The sequence below is a fragment of the Mizuhopecten yessoensis genome, unplaced genomic scaffold (assembly GCF_002113885.1).
Source record: "Mizuhopecten yessoensis strain PY_sf001 unplaced genomic scaffold, ASM211388v2 scaffold11107, whole genome shotgun sequence".
NCBI classification, from domain to species: Eukaryota; Metazoa; Mollusca; class Bivalvia; order Pectinida; family Pectinidae; genus Mizuhopecten; species Mizuhopecten yessoensis.
The window spans coordinates 260,465-273,483 of NW_018408883.1; the positions used below are offsets into that span (position 1 = coordinate 260,465).

Sequence of the window (13,019 nt, forward strand, 5' to 3'; positions counted from 1 at the left end):
AAATAAGCTTGACTGAGCCTCCTTAAATGAAGTTTTCCAATATGATCGGAAACCTATTATAGATCCTCCTACTCCCGTACCGTGTAGTGATCCCTAGAATATACAAGTATCATTTGATTTCCAAATGGTCACGTGACAGAAAATCATTTTTTTACGTCAAATAAGGAAATATTTTGACGTTATGTACTTCAAAAGACGTCGTTATGCAAGCTTACTATGGTTCGACAACGTTTTACGTTGTTCATGTTTTGATAATTTTGGTCTTAATTCTTTCTCTGACCCTCATTAAGGTCATAGGAGTGTATTGCTAAACGGAAATAGGAAGTACATCCCTAGTTGAAAATCCAATGTAGGGAGACAGTATCACAATTTCCGCATATTCTAATGTTTAATATTAAACTGATGAATATTGTATGCGTATTATTGACAGAACAGTGTGTTCTTTCAATATAAAAGTATTGCAAAGCAATCCAGGCATTAATTCAGTTGTTTTTCAATAAATGAGTCACATGTGTCCATTTTTCTGTACATCAGGAAACCGGCTACCTATTTCACTACTGTGAAGTTTTTCAAGAACGATAACTCTTGCATGCAATTACTATGTGTATATGGTGTTATTATAAAATGTTAATTTTTAATCATTTATAGATGATTAATTTTACACAATTTCAGCATTTATGAAATTGATATACATTAATGCAATACTAATCTATGCTAGTATCATTTTTATTGACATCATTTTGCAAAAAGAATGTGTGTTCAATTTTTTTTCAAAATTCAATCCTTTTTACATAAATTTCCATTTAAAATCCTTAAAATTCTGACAACCTATATTTTTTTTGTGGCAGAAAATTTTCTTTACTTCAAAGCAATATAACTACAAAATTTGAATAAATTCTACTGAGAAATGGCGACACAATCCTATTACCTTAAATCCTGACCAACCGGTCGGCTCACTCCGCAGCTGTACGATGAGCGAGACATGAGCGAGACGATTTCGTTTTTCCGATCTGAACTTTCCCTTTGTTGATAGTTTAACCTATATCCCTTCGATGTTTACATGGCACAGTTGATTCCGTATTCAAACGTTGCTTCGAATTTCATGATTTCCGTGATAGATGAGGTGACGGAAAAACTAACAGCACAAAGTTACCAGAAATGCAGGCTTATGAAGACTATGAAAATGTTTCATTGCCATTTTATCATGATCCAAATGGAAAATATGTTTTTTGTACGTGCGACCATAAAATTCGACTTATACTCATTAAGTTGTTTGGTGTTTCATTGTCACTTCCGCTGTTCTCGCTTTGGCATCACATTTATTTAATTTGAGCTAGATTCACTTTCGGAACACCTGCTCTTTTTCTCCTTGTGCTTTTTCAAGGGTCTCCATGTCCATTTCTATGATCAAAATATTTTCCCCATTTCATCGATTTTTTATAACCAATATTACTGCGAAATTTATACGTTTTTAGTATCTAATTTAGTGAAAATGCTAACCCATTAGTATTATATAGAGTTTAAAAGCAAATATATGTGGTATTATTTTGACAGTAAGTACTCGTCCTTATTTACAATATTCATTGTAATCTATACGAGTTTTCGTCTGTCCTAATAATCTTTGGTTTTACCCGGATAAATTATGGAATGTTGACTTCAAGTACATGTTGGTAGGGGGTAAAATCTATTATCTTAAACATGACTTTGAATGGCCTTTGTAAACAACCCGAAATAGGTCCTTACTTAGTGCAAACATGTGTTCGACCCTTATTACAGACAAGCTGATACTTTAAATAGTTAATTTCGATAGAACAATGTACAGAGAAAGCAACATAGTTTACAGTCTTCAAAACAAATTTGTACACAAATGAAGTAATTTACCCGCGGGGAGGTGATATAGGGGATCTTAACCTGAGGGAGAATATACCTAAGTTATTAACACCAGGATTGCCAACTGATCAGCGAATTAAAACTCTCCCCAAAGTCATCCAATCACACCTCCAATCGGTTTTCTACAGCATAAACTCCCTCAGATTGCTTCCACCCGGGCTAAAACAAGTCATAAAAAAATATATAATCTCGTATTATTTGTAGAATATAATTAATTTTATCTTTATTTGGGCTCCTTTATTATCTAGACGCATCGGTGCAGCTCCTTGTAATAACTACACCAATCAGTAGACGTATCAGTGTGACAGTTCCTCCACCAATTACACTAGAACAAAAGAAAACAAACTTATTTTGGGAAAAAACATAATTGTCTGACCTTTCAGATCGATTGTCATAAATATACAGAGGAATAACATAAACAGTGATAATTTCTCCCCCGCCAAGTTGTCATCCTCCTCAGGTCCTTGAAAATATTTTATCAGCATTCAATTTCGTCAAATATGTTGACAGATACTGTCATAGTAACTGTATCTATGATAAGTTATCCCTCAAAAATCAATTCTGCTTATCATTACGAAATCTCTATTTCAAGTATTCAATAACTGTTACAGCCTCTTCTCTAGTTTCACGTCCTTGATTTATTTATTTCGTTAATTTTGAAAAAAGATATTGATTTCGGGTAGCAGGCTAATTACGTATCATGTTGTCAACCTTGGTGGACTTGTAAACGAAATCTGATCCCTGAGTGTTCGTCCGCTGTTGTATTCGCTCTCTAATCAATGACCAAACTGTTAAATAGATCGGGTTGTCATCTGCCCGTTTTTCAGTATACTTTAAATGATGCTGTCATCTTTTCGGTCAGACACACGTGAAATGAATAGAGAGATAGCGTCCGCCTCACCCATAATGGACATATAAAACACAACCTGCTGGATGAGAATTAAACATTTCCTAGCTAAAACGTTTATTCTAAATTCTTGTTTTGGTACTCAACAAATCAATTCATTGACAAAATACTTTGAGAGTTTGGCCATGCTGAGCAAGAAGGATATATCTTATTTAATATATCACTCACATAAGCTATGAAGTAACAGACCACGTACACTTAACCAGACGAAATAAGCTATCAACCGGGAACATGTAGTTATTGATTCTGCAGGGAAAACAAAGCCGATAATGCAACGCTTGAAATATATCAGTGAAAATACACCGACCTTCAATTACACGAGAACAATTAGGTTTTGTTTCGTAAGGAAACAATTGTTATTGTACGGTGAAGGATTGGTCAAACCTCATAGTTCACCGTCAGGGTAGGAACATGACGTGTGGTCTTTACAGGGAAATCAATAGTACCGTTCATCTGCTCGCTTTTTCACATGTTGTAATCCACCCAATACACGGCTCCTCTAATACCGTTATAACGTTATGTGTATTATACTATGTATATACCGGGGATTGAAGGCCTAGTCAGCTTAACGAAATTACATATAAGTATTAGACATTTGTAATGTTTGTTAAAATCAAAAGAAGACGATCGTCATTGAGCTTATATCAACTTTATGAATAGAAACATATATTGCAATATAATTCTTAAGGAGGAAATATATATGGCGAATTAAAAAAATGTTACCGTTCAGGTTAAGTTGACTAAAGTTTATATAAGTCAGCCTTGTCAATCATTGATGTGAGCTTAACTTTCCGCTTTTGCCTGATTTAGTTGTAAGGTGAGGTTTACAGTTACAGGCAGTGTTAAACTTGGCGTCCCATTTGTTTTAAACCGTGAATGGGTTTTTACCTATCTAACTCGCAAAGGGCTTTGACATCAAATTAGTACTCGAGGCCATGTAAATCCGGATTGTTAAACTATTCGGATTTAGGAATTAACCCTCTAATCGTTGTTTAACAAAGGATTTGTATTTAACAGAATGGCTGTTTCTTTACAGGTATGTAATATTGTATATACTATAAATACCTTCAAGTATGCAATGCATTAAAAAGTTAGCTAGCACAACCGGTGCTTTATACCTACATGTGGAAAGTTGAACACCTTATGATATTATGATTCTTCATGCATGCCTCGATACGTTGATGTTATTACACATGGGGTCCTCGAGTTATAACATCATGCTATCTTTTACTTTAATTCACTACACATTTAACATAACAAATCTATTAATGGCCTCAATTTTCCTTTTAATGTATCAAATGACCGTAATGGATGTTTCAACTTAGTAATGTACAAAAGTGTTAATTTTGTGTATCACGTCTCTATTCATGCGTAGTTAATAAGAGGCTTTACAAACACAAAACTGTGTACATGAGTACGGTTGTTCATAGGGTCCCAGTACATCAAGACAAGTGTCGATGTTTACTACAACAATGGTTGTAGGTCTGTCGTGTGTGAAGTACACAAAGCACTATCTTGTTTTTGGTGTAATGGTACCACCACACAGCTCGTAACGGGAGCTGTATAAGTCTGTGTTAAATTTATATGTGTATTTGGAGGATTTTACAAAATCATGATGGATACGATGTCAATAGTTGACGAGACCCGAGGGGTAAGTCAAGTCAACTTTCTTGTATTTACAATACTATAAAACATGGAATCAATATATATAAACATTTCTATTATTTACATAATTGTTCAACTCATCAAGATGTTTTAATATAGTTTGTGTGAAATGTATACATTATATTTATTTCTTAGACATTTAATTAAGTAGTAATACCTTTATTTGTTTGCGCATTTTCAGCAGATTGCATATTATTTTTCATTTGTTCCTTTTCCAAACTCGAATAAAATTGTACATAACTAATATCAGATCAATATCTCACGTGAAACATAACAACATTCTTTACGATTTAAAAATAAATAAAAAATATTGATGTTTAAATATTGATAATATAAAAAGACATAGACATGTTACGTAATTAATTGAAACATTTTTTTTAAAACAAATGCCAGTAAAGAGACGATAATTCTTTTTGTCAAAAAAAATACACTATTTAACTTTAGTAAATATATCAAATGTTTGAACACCTGTCTGCTGTAGATATACAGGATGTATATTACACGTGTCTCCTGCTATTGTCTGCCTTGCTGCGTCACGATGTGTTAACAAGATTAGTTTAATGTTTGGACAGCTTTAGTTCCCACTGATAAGAAGATATTTTTCAAAGGCAACCTCGTAAACGTAGTATCTCGGCATCTGTTAGTACATACGTGTGTTGTGTAGGTGTGTAGACATGCCATCAAACTTATTGAAACATGGAAGATAAATTGTCTGTTTTATTAGCAGTATCTATACAGACATCAATGTTTACCTATTGTCATAGTTTATTTACTGGCTTACAATCGTATGTAAACATATGCTTAGATTTATTTGTGATACTTTGTAAATTTAAAATGACAAACTAAAGGGAATCATTATTACTGGAATGTTACAGAAAAAATCAGATTTTATTTAAAAATCAAAAACATTATTATTCATCTTCGTTATTAGTGTGTCAATGCAATCAGGTACATAGTGTTGTGTCTATGTATGCACTTCAGTCATGACAGTAGAAATGACAGTGAATATCCTACGTTAGTAAAGTATTTTAATCTGCTGCTAAACCACATATCGAAGGTGTCTATTTCAGATGTAAATCAACAGTTGCCTGTATACATACATATCACGTATACATGAGTAACGTAAACTGTTTCATTTTGCCATTACATGCAGGTAGCCTGTCAAATATTTGATTGTCATTCGTGCAATTATCAAAGCCGGTATTGCACCTCCACGTAAAAGATTAGGTACAGTGCCTACTTCTTTCACTTTAATCCATGTACGTCATACATGTAGCTTATCCATAACAATAAAATTATTGTCGATCCCTCTCCCTCCCCACAAGGAAAGATAAAATCGTACGAGTCGAATGCCAATTCTGTTTGTATCGTGTGAAAATCTCTTTTGACAAAAAGGGCCGTTAAATCATGAATCTCTGTGTAAGTAAGTGAACGTATCCTCTGTTGGCTACCTTTTATTGTTAGGTCTATATGTGACGATTACTAAAGGCACCATGCCGAGTGGATTTTAGCAGGGACAGTATACCATGGCTTACAGATTATAAGCAAACCGACCTCTATGGCGAAAATACTGACAGCTTACAAAGACACTGACCTGTGTTACGTCTCAATGACAGATTACATAAACACTGACCTCTATCACGTCTATACTTACCCACAGGTTACGATTTTGTCTATGGTTTTGCTGATTAGGAGCTGTATTGTTTTGCTGTGATTTTCCGGTTCTTGCTTTGAGGAAGCAGCATACTTGGACCTACAATGTAGCAGATTTCGCTTACCCTTCTGGAAATGCGGTCTTATCATATCTGGCCGTAGATTTATCGAGATTAAGATCGCAGTTTGTTAAAACTACAAACTCACCCAACTCATACCCAACTCACACCCAACTCACACCCAACTCATACCCAACTCACACCCAACTCACACCCAACTCATACCTAGCTCACACCCAACTCATACCCAACTCACACCCAACTCACACCCAACTCATACCCAACTCACACCCAACTCATACCCATACCCAACTCATACCCAACTCACACCCAACTTACACGCGCGCATACATACACTCGTATTTTATTTTTATACAAGTCAATATGATAGTTTTTATTATCCTTTAAATCAAAAGTAGAAAAATCCTTTTTCTCTAAAACGTTATTGATATGCCATTGTAGCGTATATATCATCAATGTAATATTTCTAATATTTCTAATATTTTGTTAATACCACAAGTATACATTAACATCTATCATCCGTAGTCATTGAACTATCATTATATATTCCCACGTGACATAATGTACGTATCTTACATTCTTTCTACTGACACCTATATTAACTAGAGCAATATACACAAATCAATATCTGTTATTATCTACTTCTGTCAATATAATCTGGGGCAGTTATCCCCATATATGGGATGAACGAGCTAATGTATAGACAGGGTGTAGATACATGTATTGTATCGTCAGTGGTGGTACACAAAACGTTATCTTTATCGCGAGAAATTATTTGTTTACCAAACCTTCGTATTCGACATTTTCTAATCTGTTGGCATGACATGAGTATTAATGATACCGCTTTATTATGTATACATCATGATTCGTTATATCAATTTAAAGATATATATTTGTAACATAATGCGTAATAAAAGAATGATACATGTACCTTATTAGGAAATTCAAACAAATGACACTCTAATATTTAAACTAGGGTTTGCAAGATTTGAAAGGTATTAAAACAAGTAGCAACAACATTAATACCAATAAAACATGCAAAACACCATCGATGGCAGGCTCTAATCCCTGACAGTAACGATCAGGAAAGCTTGTTATAAATCATAGTGATTTAATAATCACAGATTACAAAGAATGCTGCAGACTGTTGGAAGTGAACAATGGACCTGGATCAAAAGTAAACCATTTGGCGACACAGGTGCCATTTAAATGCATTTAGCATTAAGGCAAATCTTTAAACTGTTTTTCCTTTTTTACAATGCATTTATTTATTTGATTTGAATGTCACAATCTCCTTTAAGACTTTAAAAATCGCTAGTGAATGTAAATGATTTCGAAAATATAGTTTGCCTCACGAAAACGCTAACATTAAATTATGTTACAGGTGTGTTTCCGATATTATTTATTAGTGTTTTTTATTTGTGTCAAAACGAATCTTGAAAAGACTCAATAATCAAATGATCGGATTTTGACTAGACAATGTGCATTGAAGGTACACAGAATGCGTGCGGATACTTAGGTTTTGTATGTTAAAATGTTTTCTTAACAACCGAACATCAATACGTTTGTAGGTCTACATTGGTGCTATTGAAATATTGTTATGTGGTTGTTTGCTCTTTTTCGTTAAGGATAGAATCCTTGTAGGCCTGTCGTGTAGGCGATGGAGTCAGTGATGTTCTGGTCTGACGTGTTAAGTATTGGAATGTATTGACCCCTCATAGGATCTATTCCTGGACAAACGTCTGTTTGTTTGAGTTTATTTGACACATTCTAACACATATAAAGACCAAACAATCTCATAATACGTATGCTTATATAAGTGTACTTGTATAACATTAGACCTTAGGCCGATGTTCTTAAATCATATTGACCTTCTTATTCTTCTTCCAATTAAAGTGCAGGCCCTTAATGTATTCTCGCGCTGGATCCTCACTCAAAGTAAGAATCGCTTTACTAAGAATGACGTAAGAAGCTTAACATATTGTTATAACAGATTCTTATTGCACGGTTTTGGATCAACCTCACCTTACATCACTAAAAGTACATCATAGACAGCATTCATTTTCTTCTCTTTTATTTCCAAGATTCCAATGCTTTCCTTAATAGTTTAAATTTCATAATGGTACTATTATTTCTTAAAATAACCATTTATGAATAATAAATGTACTCCCAATTAGTAAAGTTCGTGTCATTTCTATTTATGAAATAGTAATACTCCAGTCTACCACCGGCACTGCCAAATACAATTATCCGATACGTCAATAAATACTTCTATCCAATAATACGCTATACATTACTTGCTGCTATCACAAGAAATAAGAAGTAATGACAGTTAATTTTGAACATACAATGATTGTTTATCTGACTGTGTTAAATGTATACACTTCATAGAAATTAATACAAGCAATCAAGATGATGATGGGATGACTCAAAAACATGTTCCGAATTTTAAATGTTATATTCATATTCGTTTGGAAATACCATCCGGATGTAGCAGGTAAAACTCCAATGAGCTGAAATCTTATGAATGAAAAGGTCACTCAATATTACTTCCCAGAGATATCAGACGTTAGAAACTGATTAGCTGTGTGTGGTGCAGCAAAATCTTTTGTTCATTGACTCGACATGCCTTAACAAAATACAAGGGATGTATTCAAACTAAAATAAAGGATATTCACAGAACGTTTGTGACAAAGTTCGGTATTGGTTTCAATACAGCCCTGCCAAATTAATACGATGTAAGTCGCTAATTGCAATTCACATCCAAAGTACTACAGGGTACGTATATGCTTACACGGCTTGTACTAAAGAACTAGCGAAGTAAAACGTGGGATAGAAGTATGTGTGTTGGCAGTTGCTAGGAAATGTATTTTTTCTTTCGTTGTTAATGAAATGGAGGAGTGAGAGGCTGAGTCAGGTGATATCGGAACCTCACGCGGGGCATTGATTTGTTGGTGTATTTCATACAACTGCTGTTTTGTTAGTATATAAACATATAAAAATATATGTCGATACTTCGATGAAAGGTTGAATAGCATATTGCACGGGGCAATCATTTTCTGTTCATAATTATCTATGATTCGTTTTTGACATGAAAACCTGCATGTCACGTTTTAAATGATGTGTCATGAAACGCATAATATTTATAAAATGTAAACAAATTGACATCATTCCATATGTTGACCGTATGATGTCCATCGTCTGCATAAGATACAATGGAAATATATATATATCTGTATTTCATCTATCCAGGGCAGAGGCCATAACCAGTATTACCCTAATGTCTAGCAATTATTTTGTTACGTTAATCCGGATCTAAACATATTTCTGGATTAACAAACTGGATCTCATCGATTGTTTTTGTTGGCATGTTTCAGATGTGCATTAGCTTTAAATCTGTTTACCTATTTTATTATAGTTTCAACTTCGTGACCGACATTATCGTCGGAATCGATACATGTAGCTATATTTATTCGTTAAGAGAGCAATTTGTTCGTCCGAGAACGCTTACACGTCGCAGAACCTTAACACTCGAAATTTTGTTATCCAGATAAATGAAGTTTTTCTTCTTGTTAAGTTGTCTATTCCTGACTGTGCCCCTTTTGTTACTTTTCATTTTAATATTTCCTATCATGTAAGCGCCGTCGTGCACTAATCACCAGCGCATGTTATTGATATATTAATATAAATATTTATAGAATACCAGACATTGCCGACCACATGTGTTTTAACGGGCTTCGTTTTGATAGACATACATTGATCAGCTTAGTGCCGCTCAAGAGTCGATATTCCAGAACAGAGTACACTAGCACTTTAGGTGTTCCAATATCAGGTGTCGCTTGTTGTGTAATCCCCATACGTAGGATGTCTCTCATCGATTCGGCAACCAACGATTCCTCTGTTGCGTAATCGAAATAAAAGAGAAAATAGCAGTAACGCAATACCATGTCCCACAACACTTAGAATCTCGAATAGTTTACTTTTTATGTTCTGAAATAAATCTATGTTCACGCGTTTAAGACATACAAATGTTTCAAGTAGAGAATTCTTCCACAAGAAAATATTTATTTGAGAATAATCTAAAAATTCTTGCCAAATCCTGACATGAAAAAAAAATACAATTCATGAAACAAAAAGGTATTGAAAGATATATTTTGGCATTTTTGAAAAGGCCTGCTATACCTATTGCATGCGCGCGAGGAGCGACTTATGTGAGACCTCCTGTGGAATCGGGGGTAGTGGAGTTATTAAGGGGCATTGGAAAGTTCCAGTTAATTTCTTGATACAAATTAAATACTTAAAATGACATTTTTGTTAAATCATATTTATCAATATTTCCTTATATATGAACAATATGTACAGAGTATTTCGTCTAAACAATGAACACTGACAGCCAGACCGACACTCTTCATTACGATTAAACAGGTACTGAATCAGTTATGTTTGGTTTTATTGTTTGAGTGGTTTTACGTCTGCTACACTGCCGAGTAGTTCGGCTATCCAACAGATGAATAAAAGGGGAAAGGGAGATGAATGGGTGAAGTAGGTAGTGAAGGGAGATAGGGAAGGATGTAAGAGGAGAGAACGAGTCGTATCCTACATGTACTAATTTACAATGCTAACTTTTGCAAGATGACCCCTAGGCCTAATATTTGCCTTATCCTATCTATGTTTGACCTGAAAACACTAGTGGTTGGGCAACGCAACGCCACGAGGGATAACGACAGCTCCACACTAACATACACATATCCTCTTGGTCGGCGTTAGCACGTCTACTCTTCTTCGAAAAACCCAGAGGGGTCTTTATCGTGCAAGGTTGGAAGTTCTCACACGGGCCATCATTTATAGTCCCATCTAACGGACTATATAAATCAGTTACAAAAACGTACACATTTATACCATATGAAAGTAGTAAGAGGCGTGTGTAATATAACCTTCTGCTAGGTTAAAGGTATGGAGAGATGATATAGTATTAAAAGTAGAAATTGAACAAAGTTTTCCTGTGCATACTTTTCTGTTTTCATTCGTGACAATGTTACATGTATATATATATTTCATTAGATGCGATAGGTTATGGCCACAGAAACCGGTCATTTCAGAGTGCTTAGCCTAGCGTTCACAGATCATACCAAGCACAATATCCAACAAACCAATCACATTTAGGTTTAAAGTAAATAGATTTCAGAGAGTTTCACTATGTATAATATCAACGGCAAACACATTTGCTTAATCCAACTTACAATTTTAATAGAATTGTATACTTCAGCCCGCTGGAAATTACATAACAATAACACAAAGCCCTATGTGGTCTATTAAATTGTCTACAATGGAGGGATTTGCTGATAATTTGGTTAGCCTTTTGGTGTATTCAAATCGAGGTCTGCTAATCTCTCGTCGATTGATCGGAGTCAACTAGTGTTAACTGGAGTTCTGATGTAGAGCACAAATATACTCGTCCCTTAAATCAGGCAGGGAGTTAAAAAATATATTGATATGTATTACATGTATCAACAATAAGGGTACAGATAAAGCGTGTTCCTATGGAGAAATATATATATAACTATGCATATCCTTTTTAGATTTAACCTCGTGACAAAGTCCAGGGATATTCTATCGGTAACTTTTATATTCTTTATAACTTATATTTATATATCAGACCACATACATACCTAATAATGTCTTTGATGTTTTGTCACGTTCTCTTGACTGACTTCTAATTGCCTATTCAGTTGATATCGATAGTTTGATTACGACTAGTATGGACGGTAATATCCGTTGGTGATTTATGTGACGTATTTTTTATGCATACAAATTTCCCAATAGCCAAAACTACCTAAGTGGCCTCCTTAAACCACAGCCAGAACTACTCGTGTGGGTATACCTTTAGTGGCCTCCTTAAACTACAACCAGAACTACTCGTGTGGGTATACATTAAGTGGCCTCCTTAAACTACAGTCAGAACTACTCGTGTGGGTATGCATTTAGTGGCCTCCTTAAACTACAGCCAGAACTACTCTTGTGGGTATACATTAAGTGGCCTCCTTAAACTACAGCCAGAACTACTCTTGTGGGTATACATTAAGTGGCCTCCTTAAACTACAGCCAGAACTACACGTGTGGGTATACCTTAAGTGGCCTCCTTAAACTACAGTCAGAACTACTCGTGTGGGTATGCATTTAGTGGCCTCCTTAAACTACAGTCAGAACTACTCTTGTGGGCATATCTTAAGTGGCCTCCTTAAACTACAGCCAGAACTACTCTTGTGAGTATACCTTAAGTGGCCTCATTAAACTACAGCCAGAACTACTCTTGTGAGTATACCTTAAGTGGCATCATTAAACTACAGCCAGAACTACTCTTGTGGGTATACCTTAAATGGCCTCCTTAAACTACAGCCAGAACTACTCGTGTGGGTATGCCTTTTGTGGCCTCCTTAAACTACAGCCAGAACTACTATTGTGGGTATACCTTTAGTGGCCTCCTTAAACTACAGCCAGAACTACTCGTGTGTGTATTCCTTTAGTGGCCTCCTTAAACTATAGCCAGAACTACTCTTGTGGTTATACCTTAAGTGGCCACCTAAAACTACAGCCAGAACTACTCTTATGAGTATACCTTAAGTGGCCTCATTAAACTACAGCCAGAACTACTCTTGTGGGTATACCTTAAGTGGCCTCCTTAATCTACAGCCATAACTACTCTTGTGGGTATGCCTTTAGTGGCCTCCTTAAACTACAGCCAGAACTACTCGTGTGGGTATTCCTTTAGTGGCCTCCTTAAACTATAGCCAGAACTACTCGTGTGGGTATACCTTAAGTGGCCT

At 35.2% G+C, this 13,019-nt stretch overlaps 1 protein-coding gene across 2 annotated transcripts in view; it reads left to right on the forward strand.

Moving 5' to 3' along the window:
* The first annotated feature begins 3,625 nt into the window (after positions 1 to 3,625).
* LOC110465935 overlaps positions 3,626 to 13,019 on the forward strand; it is a 33,491-nt gene continuing 24,097 nt past the window's right edge. The window contains exon 1 of one of the 2 annotated variants that reach the window (XM_021522121.1): positions 3,626 to 3,833. In XM_021522121.1, the coding sequence (XP_021377796.1) occupies positions 3,816 to 3,833 (18 nt within the window). In that variant the 5' untranslated portion in view covers positions 3,626 to 3,815. Of the gene's footprint in view, positions 3,834 to 4,214; positions 4,449 to 13,019 lie in introns of those variants that run through there. The other variant, XM_021522120.1, reaches the window with a different exon arrangement.